At 41.9% G+C, this 15,197-nt stretch overlaps 1 protein-coding gene across 3 annotated transcripts in view; it reads left to right on the top strand.

The window, feature by feature from the left end:
• Mfap3l (microfibril associated protein 3 like) overlaps positions 1 to 13,578 on the top strand; it is a 43,055-nt gene extending 29,477 nt beyond the window's left edge. Inside the window, exons 2-3 of one of the 3 annotated variants that reach the window (XM_039094498.2) lie at positions 7,277 to 7,329; positions 8,027 to 13,578. In XM_039094498.2, the coding sequence (XP_038950426.1) occupies positions 8,038 to 8,958 (921 nt within the window). In that variant the 5' untranslated portion in view covers positions 7,277 to 7,329; positions 8,027 to 8,037 and the 3' untranslated portion in view covers positions 8,959 to 13,578. The remainder of the gene's footprint in view (positions 1 to 7,276; positions 7,330 to 8,026) is intronic. The other 2 variants (XM_017600107.3, NM_001012049.1) reach the window with 2 other exon arrangements.
• The last annotated feature ends 1,619 nt before the right edge of the window (positions 13,579 to 15,197 follow it).

Genomic DNA, 15,197 nt, shown 5'->3' with positions numbered 1-15,197 from the left:
TAACAGAGGTCAGTTAATGATATTTGTGTTCATCTTCAAGATCGCCCCATAGTAGTTAACCTGATAACCACCATGAGTGTTTTCCTTTAGTGACTTGTGCTTGCTTTGGGATGTAAGCCCAGATAGCTGCAATCTTAGATGTGAAAGGACCCTTTGAGAGCCTTGTCACAAATGAAAATGACAGCTGAGATTCCCCAAATGGAAGTCACTTTTCTGAAGCAAATGGTTTTGAAGAGCTAGTCTCTTTTTTTAAAATTGAGATTATCATATCAAATTATCAAGAGGATGGGGTTTTGTTTGTTTTTTGTTTTCCTTTGCCAGGATATAAAGGCAGCAGGTTCCTTTCAGATATCAATTCCTCTAAGCAGAACAGAACTACAGATTTGAAGAGCAAATCCTTCCACCCTGACCTTCCTACCCTGAAAGCTGATCTAGTATCCCAAGGTACCTTTGCTCCGTGGGACATAGGAAATGGCTTGTTAGAACTACCCCAGCACTCTCTCTGAAGAGGACTCTTAGGAGGGTTGAGGGGTGGGGATAAGAACCCCAGCAAGCTTACAGCTTGTAGTGTTTGTAACCTGAGTCTTCAGTGCTTCAAGGAGCTGTCATCTGCTGCTGAAGCCCCTGGAACAGGTGCAGCCATGCCGTACTAAATTTATTTTCAATTACATTTTGAAGAGAGGCATGGGATCCTTCCTCCTCACCAGCCTGTGTTTCACAGTTGGAAGTGTGTAGCGCATTTATAGACAGAAACACACACATTCTATGCTGATTTGAAGAGTGTTGATGTAATGTGATACTCATTCAAGATGTCATCTGTTTTTATTTGCATAAACATGCATGGGAATGCTCACCACCTGATCATTTTTTATGTCTTAAAAAATAAACGTTCTAATTCTGTCAGATCTCCTCCTTGCAAGGCTGTGAAGTTTAAGAGTTCAAGTACCCGAAGGAGACCGGGAGCAGTTATAATCTGTTTGCCCTACCTCTCCAGAGATCGAGGGGAGTAAAGTATCAGCTGCTTTACACGTGCATGCAGAGTGATACTGCTAAGGGGAAAAGCCTTTCTTTTAAGGCATCTGTGTACATTCTTAGAATGACAATGCTTCTCTTTAGTGCTCAGCCTCAAGGAAAGCAGGGAAGATACAGGTTTTTGGAGAGACAAGCTGTGACCACCCAGGGGATCTTTGTGGGTTGTGTTCTCACTTTCCTTGTGACTCTTTAGCTCTTAAACTCATTGATGACGTTCATTCCAGGCAGTAGTAATTGGACCAGAAGTTGTTGGCAAGCCTGTTGGATGGTTGTCATGGTACCATGTGTTGGGTTCACTCTGAGTCATGTTAGAGCCCGTATTGGAGGGGTCCTTATTGCTTCCACCTTTAACTCCAACCACATAGTTCTGTTGATCTCTTGGCAGAAGTCCCACCATCCTATTGGTGTGACATTATGATGTAAGTTGTGCACAAGCCAACATGCCAGGATCATGGTCCCAGGGTCATTACCTGTCTGCCTTGGAACTGAGTTGCAGCCTCCTCTAGAGAGAGCTGTCAGGGAAGGAAAGTTCTGGAACTGTGTTCCTAATCCCATAGTGTATGTATGTGGGGGAAGGGGGTAGAATTCCAGGAGGAGATGTCATCTAAGCAAGATTAATTGTTTTGAGAATGACAATTTTTTTTCAATGCCTTGATTTTGGTTGTATCCATTAATGTTTGCCTGTTGGTCGGGGGAGGGGAGCTTGCCTGGTTTGCTAAATTTCGAGAGGTCTAAAGGAAGATCATAGATACCTCCAATCATGCTTCCAAAGGTTATCCAACCAGGTTGACCTACCTGAGTGCAGGTAATGTCCTTCCACAAATCCTGGATGATGCAATCCACTGTCTTTGTCCTCCTCTTCATTTTGGCAACATGAAACGTGAACATTAATGTTTTAAAATAGGACTGATCCCTTTACATTTAATTATGGTTTATTTAATCCTGGCTGGAAAATTCTGATACTGTTTCTGATTTTGTTTCTTGCAAGTTGCCTGTTCATATATTTTCCCTATTCTTCTTTTGGATTTTGTCTTAATTCATAAGGGTCTTAACTCATATGGTGGTGGTTGTCGTTGTTTGGGGTTTTGTTGTGTCTTTGTTGTTTTATGTTTCATAGTTGTTAAGCATTTGTCTGTCACGTATTCTAGAGTTTTCTCTCAGCATGTATCTTCCTTCAACTTTTCTGGGATAAGTTTTTATGACTCAAAACATGTTCGTTTGGTGAAAAATGTGATCCATCCGCATTTCCCTTTATAGCTTCTGAAATTCTTGAAAATGCCTAGAAAAGACCTCCATCCCCCAAGTTAATCAAAGTTTTATGTCCTCTATTAATTCCATATACTAAGAATGTGCAATTGAGCTTTTATTTATTACATAAAACAGAGATTTGCACATCTTTTTCATGTAATGTCTGATCAGTTAGCCCAAAGGTCTCTCTTCGCCGATTTGAAATGCCTTCTTACTCATTCTTAAAACTCCTGCTGGTTCCTTCTAATCTGGGATTTCAGGCTGTCTTCCCTGATTTAATAGGGGTCAAAAATGGCCACTCGAAGCCTGAGATTCCAGATATAAGGGTTGAGTCAGCCAGTGGACTCGAGTGAGGAGGAGAGTGGCGTAGGCAGACAGGAATTAGTAGGAATGTCTTATGGTCTTCTTTAATATAAGAAATGTGTATGTGCTGTATCTGAACAAATCAGCTAAAATGAAACACAAACACTGATGGGTCCAAAGTCATCTTTGCTGTGTATTACAGGCACCAGAACTCTAGCCTGCGTTCCTTTCAAACCTGTCTTTATCCAAGCCCTGCTCTGGTTTTATACGTGGTTTTTGAGCTCAACACCCACACGGTGTTCTCTCTTGCTTCCTCCACCATCCCCCCACTGGCCCACTGTGTTCTCCCCGTCCAGGTTCTACCTGCTCCCGCCTCTGCCTTCCATCCTCAGTATGGCACTGCACTCAGTGCTAGAGTTGTCTGTTGGAGCCCTCCCCCATGCGGACTGGATGATCTTGGTAGTCAGGATCCGTGTCTTGCTCATCTTCATATTCTCACCGAGTGCCAAGCCTGGCGCACACACAGTTTATTCAGTGATATCCATCCCGCTGACTGAACGAGTGAGTAAGATGAACCAGATCACCGCCCTTATGAAAATGTCAGCATCCTTGTGAAGGCCAGCACACACCCTCCGCCCAGCTCAAACCCCACATCTGTTAGCTCCTCTCTTTGCAAAGGAGAGGTTGTCACAACGCGTTCATTCACGCGTGAGAGATGTCCGTGTGACTGGGAGTTCCTGGAGGATGACAGTGACAGACTGCTCAGTGACCACCAATCTATAATAATGAGTGTGTCTGTATTTTAGCCTGAAGCCTCAGAGGTGCTGTCACTTTGCAAGGCAGCACTGGGAAGAAACACAGTGGAGGGAAAGAATTTGGAATTTGAGGGTAGGGGCTACAACCTGAGCGAGACACAGAAAGTGGGTAAGAGAAGGAACTCGGTACAAGTACTGGGAAAATGCTTGACATTAGGTCTTCTGTTTTCTTTTCAGAAGGTAAGTAATCGTTAACAGCCTGCCCTTTTATTGCCACCCAAAGCATTGCCTGTGGAGCTGTCTTGGCTTCAGCTGCTGACACTTCAGGTTTTTATTGCACTGAAGTGGCACCGCTTCATGAAAATTCAGTGCATAGCTCTGACATTCCCACCAGCTACAGTTTAAACCACCCAGCAGCAGCCTGGTGCATGCATCTACTTCGTATTCATGGTACCGAGGACTTCCTGTGACAGTCACTGTGGGTGTTCTTATGACTTTCTTGGTCTGGCAGCCAAAGTTGGGGCCCTTCCAGAATAGGTCTCAGGGAGGATATTCTCACAGACGGAGGTGGATGGAACATTCTGGCACAGAGACAAGACCCACCATGACTCCAGCTGCAGAGCTACCCTGTGGAGATGTTTCTTGATCCTGGTCCAACCCGATGGAGGAGAACCACAAAGCATAATTCACAGCATCTTTCTGGTTTGCAGGTCTCGATATGTTAGTAGATCATAAGTAGATTATTTTTCACTAATCAGAGGGTAAACCAAGGTTGAGTAGAAGTTTGGAGCCACACTGTCCAGAAAACAGTGACTCACCAGGCAAGAGAAAGAAATGAAGACGTACTGAGCCTTTAAGATCAGAGGAGCAGAACTTGAGTTTATCTTACTTAAGCATTGGAAGGTGTGTGTGTGTACATGTGTATACATGGGTGTTCATATGTGGTATGTGTAAGTGTGTATATACAGATTCATTTATCTCTAATTGTGTGTATGTATGTGATTGTGTGTGCATGAGTGTTTGTGTGTGCATGCATGCCTGTGTATGTGTGTATAGGCTCCCGATATTTTGACTTTCTTTGTGGCCTGGTGGCAAAATGTTACTCTAGATCATGTGTTTGTTTTATGATATGATACATGGTTGGAACCCTAAGTGGCATTGGTATTACCTGACTTCATAAAACAAACATGCTGTTGGTTTCAAGAACTAGAATGATGTGTCAGTGTCCTAGGTTGGAAAGGAAATAGCTGTTATTTAACTAAAGTAATGGTGAAATATCAAATTCTTTGGGGATCACAGTACATGCGTTTCTATTTGTTGTTTCTTAGGGTTAAATCATAATGCTCATTTCATACATATGTGTTTGGACTTCAAAGTTTGAAGACAAACAGGGTTGGAAGAGATGGCTTGGCAGTTCAGGGCACTTACTGCTCCTATAGAGAGGCTAGATTTGTTCCCAGAACCCACATGGTAACTCATAACTCTGTACCTCCAGCTCCATAGACCTGACTAGACTCCCTTCTCTGGCTTTCTTGCGTGTACATATGGCGCACATAAACTCGTGTAGGTTCATATACCTACAAATAAATAAATAAATAAATAAATAAATAAATAAATAAATAAATGCTTTTTAAAAGAATAAATGAGATCGTTAAATGTTGGACATATTATTTAAGAGACGTTAGTTTAAGGAATCAGAGTTCTGAGTTACAAACCATAATATATATTTGTAAGCAGTCATTCTCCATGACCAACTGCAGAGAGCAACAAAAGAGGTTATTTTTGACACCAAACTACACTCCTCCTAACAGCACAGGAAGACACTTTCAAAGTGTTTGCATGTCGGAGTTTAACTGCTTGGCCCAAGAGTAGATAAATGGGAGTCAGTAGAAAACTTTAAGTATGTCTGGAAAAAGTATAAAGGTCAAATTCAGAACATTTAAAAATACTCAGTAGAGGAAAACACCCCTTGTAGCTACTGTGTATCTTTGCATTTTCTCTTCCTGTGAAAGTGGACGGAATTTCACTGAGCCTATTGAGTATGAGAAGAAAGCTTTAACTTCCATCAGGCATCTCTGTCCCTAGTTTACTAACTCCTGCTTTCTCCTACCCCAAGTGCAAGCTTTGTGTTTATAATAATTTCTCCAGGTAATGGGTGTAGAAAAGTGGTGGAGTGGAGACAAGCAGACTGACCTACTCATTTCTGACTCTCCTCACCCATCCTATGTCCAACAGAAAGAAGGCAGATGATATAAGAACACTTTCCAAGGCTAGTCTCTGAAACCCAGCACATTCGTGTTGAATAAACTGTTCATGTTAGGGTACTCTTTCCCTGTCCCTGCTGTAGTCCACATGAAACATGCATGCTACAGGAAAATAAATAGATACAGCAGTTTCTCTGGTTTCCGGTCATTGTATATGCAGCTAAATCTTCAGCAGAAAGATTAAAATTCATGCTTGGGGAATGAAAGGTTACCTTAGCTGCATCTGAATAGACGACTGTCAGGCTATCGTGGACCACATGCTGGGTTTGTCTGTATGTGCGAATTCACAAGAAACTGAAATCACTAGACGTTTTAAGCCAGCCTTTTCTACTCTTAGGGGAAGTTCACTGGCCGGATTGTTAAACAGGGTTACTTGGGGACCCCAGGAACCAACCTTTGCACCTGTCTTTTCAGAAGGCAAAGATTGACAGCATCTTAGTGGGGGCCTCCTGCCAGAGTCATCACAGTGGGCAACAGGACGTGCTATGACCCCAGGAAAGAACCACATTGGTGAATCTAGCCTTTTTATACATGTCCCTTGGCTTAGAAGACACCAGATCATCTGAAACCCCATACAGCAGTCCTTTTTTTCTTATTGGATATTTTTATTTACATTTTAAATGTTATTCCCTTTCCGAGTTTCACATTCATAAGGCCCCTATCCCATCCCCCTCCCCCTTATTTCATACTGGTGTTCCCCCTCCCCAATCACTCCCCCTTCCCAGCTCCCCACCCTGACATTCCCCTACAATGGGCGGGTCCAGTCTTGGCAGGACCAAGGGCTTCTCTCATTGGTGCCCAACAAAGCCATCCTCTGTTACATATGCAGCTGGAGCCATGGGTCTGTCCATGTGTACTCTTTGGGTAGTGGTTTAGTCCCTGGGAGCTCTGGTTGGTTGGTATTGTTGTTCTTATGGAATTGTAAGCCCTTTCAGCTCCTTCAATCCTTTCTCTAATTCCTCCAATGGGGACCCTATTCTCAGTTCATTGGTTTGCTGCTAGCATTCGCCTCTGTATTTGTCGTGCTCTGGCTGAGTCTCTCAGGAGATAGCTATATCAAGCTCCTGTCAGCAAGCACTTCTTGGCTTTATCAATATTGTCTAGTTTTGGTGGAGATGGGGGGTGGGGCTGGATCCCCAGGTGGCGCAGGCTCTGAATGGCCATTCCTTCAGTCTCTGCTCCAAACTTTGCCTCCATATCCCCTCCCATGAATATTTTTGTTCCCCTTTTTAAAAAGGACTGAAGCATCCGCACTTTGGTCCTTCTTCTTCTTGAGCTTCATGTGGTCTGTGGATTACAGTAGTCCTCTGAGACCCCAGCTGTTTACAAGCTCTAGAAGTTAAGAATGAACTTGAACTTGTGAAGATAAGGCATGGGCCCTGCCATTAGAAGTAGTTGAGCTAGTCCCAACCTCATTAGACGTAATTGCAAGTTAAAGCTGCTACTGTGATGAGAAGAAGTAGTCAGATTCATGGTAACAGTAGATAACTTAAAGCTGTGTTAAATGATCCCACCTTCTCTGGTTGGTTCATCTCAAAATTCATGACATAAATTATGTTTATGAAGTCACAGAAGGATGATATCGATTCCAAATATGTTGCCCAAGCAAACGATTATGATTTAATGATTCTTTCCAGGTTTTATGGTGAACCTAAATGTTCTCCATTCCAACAGGCCTCAGCCTCCCCTATAAAGTGTGATTCAGTGAAGATCTGCTCCCAGTCCAGGTAGAAAGCCTCACGGTACTCATTCTTAAAATCACTTCATTTTCAGCATTATTTTTCTTATTTACTACCAAGATTTGGAATTCTACACTATAGCTTGTAGTTAGCAATAGGTAATCTTGTCTACTAAGGAAGTTCCACTCCTTATGGGACTTTGCCTCTGGTAGACTGCCCGAACTCCAGCGAATGTCCCCACACCCACATACAGACAGAACTAATTGGAATGAGGGGATTATTGATGGCAACAACAAAAGGAGAACGTAAATTTGTCAGTGATATGGGGCAGTGGGGCACTCGAGACGAGGGATGTAGCCCATTGGTAGAGCATTTGCCTAGCATGTTTGAGTCCCTGAATTTGAACCTTGTCACCACAAAAAGAATCAGGGGAAGGAAAAAGAAGACAGCTTTTCAAGTACACATCCATGATCTAGTTATATATACTACTGCTAAATAGGTAATCTTCATAAACTTGTCAACTATGCCTTAGTTATCTTGCCCATAATATAGGTCCAATATTAGTGCTTCCTTAAAATGTCCCAGAAGACATGAATGGGACGGTGTCACAAGTATACCGCAGGCACGTCTGTTACATGTGAGACATTGTCATCAGCCCCCTTAGATGTTTTTAGATAGGCATAAGATTATGTGGCTATGGAAATCATATACTCGTTATTGAAATCTCTTCCCTCCCTCCTGACAGGAAAATGGCAAATGCTGGATGGCGGCCTCCTGAACATCACCAAGGTGTCTTTCTCAGACAGAGGCAAATACACATGTGTGGCGTCTAACATCTATGGCACTATAAACAACACGGTGACCCTGAGGGTCATCTTTACCTCCGGAGACATGGGTGTGTACTATATGGTTGTGTGCCTCGTGGCCTTCACCATCGTCATGATCCTCAACATCACCCGCCTGTGTATGATGAGCAGCCACCTGAAGAAGACTGAGAAAGCCATCAATGAGTTCTTTAGGACAGAAGGCGCAGAGAAGCTGCAGAAGGCTTTCGAGATTGCGAAACGCATCCCCATCATAACCTCAGCCAAAACTCTAGAGCTCGCCAAAGTGACTCAGTTCAAGACCATGGAATTTGCTAGGTACATTGAAGAGCTGGCCAGGAGCGTGCCCCTGCCTCCCCTCATCATGAACTGCAGGACGATCATGGAGGAGATCATGGAGGTGGTTGGGCTGGAGGAGCAGGGGCAGAATTTTGTGCGGCATACCCCAGAAGGCCAGGAAGCCCCAGATAGGGATGAGGTATACACAATCCCCAACTCTCTGAAGCGAAGTGAGTCCCCCACAGCTGACTCAGATGCTTCGTCATTGCATGAACAGCCTCAGCAGATTGCCATCAAGGTTTCAGTTCACCCCCAGTCCAAAAAGGACCATGTGGATGATCAGGAGGGAGAAAACCTTGAGGTCAAAGATGAAGAGGAGACAGAACCATCGGAGGAACATTCCCCAGAGACTGCAGAGCCATCCACAGACATAACGACCACAGAGCTGACATCTGAGGAGGCATCACCTGTAGAGGCACCAGAACGAGAACTGCCACCAGCACACCTAGAAACAACAGAACCAGCAGTGACATGTGACAGAAACACCTGCATTATTTACGAAAGCCATGTCTAATCTTAACTCCGAAAAGCTATGCATATCAAGAAAATCAGGGGCTGCTCCTTAATACAAATGTAGTATGCACTTGCCGCTAAGCCTTACCAGGAGACGCTCATCCCTTAGGTAAGAGTGATGCCCCCTCCCCCAGCGAGAGGGAAGACACCTGCATGGAGCTCATGTGACTGGAATCACCCCGGTAGAAAAAAAATCTGGAGTGCTGGGGTACAGAACTGATAAGACGGAGCAGGGGTCTGTCCGTGTGATCTAAGTTGTAGAGGTCATTCTCTGCCAAATTCCTTAATTGGTAATGCCCTTTTGGCCAAGAGTACACTGTTGTCATAAGCTGTTCTGAGTTCAGGAACCCTGTCTAACGCGTACTGCATTGCTTTTCCTTTGAAAATTACAGGTCTGCTACAGTAGCAAATGCTCACCATGGGTTTGTTGCACTTTATTTTTCGTTTTCATTATCTTCGCCATTCTTTTCTAATGGAGTAGTTATTATATTAATATTAATTGCTCTTTCTGCTGGAATCTTCTGTGTCACCTTTGTCCTTATTTTCCCTTAGTAGGTTGACCTCAGAATCCTGGGTGTCAGTCACTGACACGGCTGACATCTGTAAGTCATGTGTAATGCTGCAAAGTAGTTGCAACACTCCTTTTTCTTTTCCTTAATATTCTCTTGAAAAATATTAATAACCTCACATCTATTTTTCATATACTTTTTGTTTTCAACGAAGCTGCTATTGTAAAACTGAGAAAAACTTTGCCCCTAGATAGCACTTTAAGAGTCAAATAAAAATGTTTACCTGTCCAGTTCTGAGAGCATTCAGCTGTGGTGTACAGCAAGATTGTAAACGCTTAACTCTACTGTCAGCACTCATGAAAGTGGTTTACATGGAGGTGTAAAACCAAACGAAGACAGGTTCTTTCCCTGGAAGATTTGCTTCCAAAGACAGAGGTGTCTGGTGATTTCCTGTAGGTACAGTGTGTCAGCTTCCCACTAAGCCTTGGACGACCCATAGGGTATGGTCAGCTCTGCAGTAGATTTAAGGCAGCAACTAGAGGCTCTGTGAACAGCATAACCAGGTCCCCTTTAGACTACACACTTGACTTGTTGGTCATTGCAAGATGAGGATAAGAAAATAGATGGTTTTTATCCTGAAATGATTGAATTATTTGTCCCACTAAAATGCAGTATGTGTAAGGCAGCTTGATATTAGAGAAAAAAGACAAACCAGCCATCCAGAGGTTTAATACTTGACTGTGCCAATAACCAGATTGTTTGGTAAGTCTGGGCCTCAGTTTCCCTCTCTGTAAGACAGGGCAAAGTGGAATGAACTCTGAGTATCATGATTATTTTAAAGACTTTTTTGCTTTCATCTCTGGGTTACCAAGCCACTTTTAATGCTGTGTTACTTACTCAAATGAGAAGGAGCATAGCATTTTCACCAAAACTGAGAATCGTTCCCCACCAAAAATAAATTACGAGGTTCTCTTCTTTGATTTAGATTTAATCTCAGTAAGGATGGTGAGTGCTGTTATTTTATTTTTAAATACAAACAAGGAAGACTAAAGCTTTAAAACAGGTATCAGAGGCAGCATAGTATATGGTGGGCACGATGGAGTTGTGACTTCAGAGGCTGCATGGGTTATCAAAACAGACCCAGATGTTTAATGACCAGGTAATCACCATCAGAGGAAGTGGCCATAGACGACTGCTTTCTCAGACTATGCTGGTACCGGTCGGTAGAGTAGATAGCCCTTGAAGCTCCCTAAGGGTTTTGTGGGAAGTCTTCAAAATGTAATGATCCTTTTAAGTCAGTGGGACAAAAGTGGGTACGTTAGGTGAGGCGCTTGTGTGACCTGAGCTCACAGCAGGTGTGTCTGTAAGTGAGGGTAGTAGGATTGTCTGCAGAAGTGATCGGGACAAGATTATCGACAATTTGTATGGAAAGAAATCTGACAAGACTTGGAGTTTGGTCAGATTTACCCTTTATGAGAAATTCCTTATTGGCTCCTAATTCAAATGGTTACATAAAGAAACCTGTAGCCTGCAGCCATAAGAAGCCACGACTTCTTTGGGGGCTCTCTGGATGAGGGCTTTACAGGGTTACACTGAGGAAAACTTTTATTCCCAGCTCTTAGAATATACAGTTTATGACTTTCATGAAGAGTGACAAATACTCACTTTTGCTATATATGCCCAGAGTACCAACAGGGACTAACTACTGAATGTTTTGTGATGATATGTGACCTCTGTTCTATTCAGCTCTCACCCATCCAAACTCATGTATAGAATTCCCCATGGAAACTGCAGGGCAAGGAACCCACTCCATACAGATACTGATTTAGGAGAGTAAGCTAAAGGACGCATATTTACTATGAAACAGGAGCTGAGAGGTATGACCAAAGAATGTTCCAGATTGACTTGGATTCTTTAGCCTGCAGTGGGACGGAGAGTAAGGGGATGATTTTTTCAAACCTCCCTCTTTAAGGCATCAGATGTTCTACCTTAAAGGGAGCTTGGCTTCACATGGAATTTCTCTATCCAGATTCTATGCTCTGTACATCCCTCTGCAAAACCTCCCAAAACGAGAATAGCCTCTTATGAGAATATGAAATGTAGAAGACCTCATAACAACTCAACTGAGAGTTTCTCCCCAAAGTGAACCATTCACATTAGAATTCTTCATGGAGTCCCATTGACCATACACACGTGCATGTGTGTGCAAAACGGACTCATTTGGGCAGTTTTAAAAGTGCAACATTCAGTCCCAGCACTCAACATTTAATCCCAATCTTTGGATCTGTTATAGTCATTCTTTAAAAAAAAAAATCAGTTTCTGGTTTCTGACTCATCTTGGTTATACCTCTAGCAATTTTTTTCTTGAAATTCTGAAAATGATTCACATACATATGCATATTTAATTCTCTTAGATAATCTATAAGCTTGGATGGTATTTATTCTGAATGGGAAAAATACCCAAAATTTTATATGGGAAAAAAATCTATGTAATTTATAATGGTTTGTTTTATATATTTATATTTTCATATCTTTAGAGCACATCTGTTGTTCTCATCTTTTTGTACATCACAGTTGGCAAAAAGAAATACTAATACTTGACTAAAATCTCTAGGAACCAAATGTGATATATGTGATACATAATGTATATAAATTGCTCTAGAAATACCTGAATGTTCCCACCCAAGCCAAACACTGTTTCGTCATTACAGCCAGAATGTCTGGGGTGCTTACAAACATTACTTTTTCACAGGGAAGATTGAAAGGCCTGATATCCTACACAGTGGCTCTCAGACTCTCTTTCCCTTCGTTATCTTGTTTGTCCTTGAACTGAGCGCATCCTTCAAAAGGGCAAAAGAGAGCCAGTGAGAAAGGCACAGAAATGAACTAGTTATGGCTGATGTAAATCCCGTTAACAGGCTGAGGGCTTTAAATCCCAGGCTCGGGTGCCGTTCACTGGGGATGCGGCATCTGCTCAGTTCTATTGCACACAAAGGGTAGGGCATGAGGAATGAATGAATGCTTGCATGTTTTGAACAGACACGGTGGACATTTAGTGTAGCTACTGTTGGTGTCTTTGGGGATCCCCATGTGGCACTGGAAGAAGTGTTCTAGAAAATCAAATCAGTTACCTTTTCTTACATGGTTTGAAGTAGTATGTTTATCACTGTTAGAACTTTTAAATGGCAGTCCCAGTGGTTACAAGAACTAGGGATTTCTTTTCAATGTTTTCATTTGGTAAGAAATGGTCATCAAAGTCTCTTTAAAACAATATTTTCTCAGTACATTCAACTGCTTTCCTCATATGTCTTAGCATATCTTCTTAGAAACCCCCTACATAGTTTCTGTTTCTACTGTTGCTTCTTAAACACTTACTGGTAGTCTTTAAATACCACTCAAACTCCATATTTACACACACACATGCACACGGTTTTGAACATCTATTAACTTTAAGATATTGATTTTAATAATTTCACCAATAAAGCCTTCAAACCAATAACTAAGTTCATTTTCCTAGTGACCCTTTTATGATTTCTTCAGAGATTAACAGGTTTTGATGAAACAAATCATTTGTGGGTAAAATAATCAAATAATACATAATTATTTATTATATTTTGCAGAAGACAAGTGTTTGATTATTATACAAGGAAAATCTCATGTATGAAGGATGCTGTTTAAATGACTTCTTTTCTTTAAAAATGGGCATGTAAAGTGGGCTACCACTGAGAATACTACAATCACTAAAAATAGCTAGAATAAAGCTAGAAAGTAAACAATTCTAAGAACATTATGGAAAAAATAATTTTATGATTTAACCAATTATAAAAGCCTCAAAATGTATCTCTAATACTACAGATCCATGAACAGTGAGTTGGTTTCAGAGAATATGTTCACATCTCTTTTTGGTTTACTGTGCTTCACTCATTCTGAACATTCTTTGTTAAACTGGAAATGAGAAATGAGATGGAAGATGTTACCAGGAAGAAATAGGAAAGAATTTAAAGCTATAAACAAGTGACTAAGATAGGAGTTGATCTCACTGTAGTAAAAAGAACCCATGGCTTGTGATCCATCCTGTAGTCTGTTGCTTTAATAAAGGGTTTACACAGGTGTGTGCTGTGTGTGTCATATCTTACCTGAAGAGCACTTAAGTGTGACCTGAATTACCTTGCAAATAATATGAAATCGGTTCCCATTTCCCCACCTTTTTTTTTTTGCACCTGCAGTGCTTTTTGGGATATGTGGAGAGTGAATTAATTTGTTTCCTAGTTCAGAGCTTTATGCTGACAAACTTATAGAACAGCTTATCGCCACCATATAAATTTTAGCCATACCATCAAGTAGAGAATCCTTCTGGAATTAATTTGGACCAGGAAACTCCCACCACTCAAACATCACACAGGCAGGATGTATCTGTAGTCGAGATTCTTTGAATCATCTGAACACCACTAGAGCTGGGTGATGCCAAAGACTCACTGAGTAGGTCCCTCATGATCAAGTAAACTGCAGAAGCTCCAATGCTTTTTGATGATATGTGGGGTGAGTAAGAAAAATTCAAAACTGTGGAAAAGAAGTAGAATGTTCTGCTACAGGTAGACTGATTACTACTATAGGTAGACTGGATACAATATTTGTGTTACCCAAGATTCAGTGCATATAGCATCCATCTGTGCTTTTGCTTGAACAACAAAGAGATTTAAGAGAGTTACATTGGCACTAATGAGCGCAGTGTCTGCTGCACCACAATGGCAGAGAAATGAGAAAGGTTGCACTGGTAAACTTGAGCTGATTTGTATCATAAAGACCCAAACAAGTACCAACGATATTTTTTTCACATTCTGGAATGCTGTGTTCATAGCGGATATGGTTGAGTTCAATGTTTGTGACTTTCAAAGAAGCATATAGTTGGAGAGTTGAAAAGCAAGCAACAGCCTGGCAGATATAGTCTTCTCCGGGACCTCACTGACAAATAGTTCCTCTCTGCTTGGAATTACAAGGGAGAACCCTCTACCCTCGAAGTTAAATAGTCTACTGTTTTTTAGGTGCTGAGTCAAAAACCTTTAATGTTTGTCTCCAGTGGTCCTTTGAGAGGGAAGCATGACTTGATTCTTCCATAATAAACTGTCTTCTTTACTGGCAACACAACCCAAATTTAATGCACACGACATAGAGGATTATAACAAAAGACTGAGCACTTCTGACACTATTACATTAGCTGTGCCATGTGGAGAATGCGAGTTCCGGAATGGCTTTTTTTCTTAGTGCTTTTCATGCTATGAGGATGCAGGCCAACTATAAAGAACAGGTTTGGTTAGCTCACAATGTTGGCTCCTGGAAAGAGCATAGTGGTCTATGCAGAACCCACCTGGGCTGTTCTTTCTCACATGGATAGCAATGGTGGGATTGTAGATGGAAAGATCATATCTCAGAACAAGAAGACAAGGAGGACCTTCCCCCCTTCTGAGAATACACGCTCCAGTGACCCACTATGCTCCATCTCTTTGAAGTCCCACTACCACCACACTGAGGTTGAAGCCTCTAGCATGAAATGTTGGGGGACACAGCTACATTCAAACCATAGTTCCGGTAGCAATGAAAACCCATTAAAACAACTAGACAAGAGAATAGAATCTCTGACCACAGTGAAGACCTTACATTCCCGTTAGGGCCAGTCAATCACTGGTCGTGAGACCACCCCTAAGAAAGAGGACTCACCTTAAGCTGTGCTAGA

Source organism: Rattus norvegicus, chromosome 16, assembly GCF_036323735.1.
Source record: "Rattus norvegicus strain BN/NHsdMcwi chromosome 16, GRCr8, whole genome shotgun sequence".
Classification (NCBI taxonomy): Eukaryota; Metazoa; Chordata; class Mammalia; order Rodentia; family Muridae; genus Rattus; species Rattus norvegicus.
Note: the sequence above shows the minus strand (reverse complement) of the source record. Positions and strands in the feature narration are given on the sequence as shown.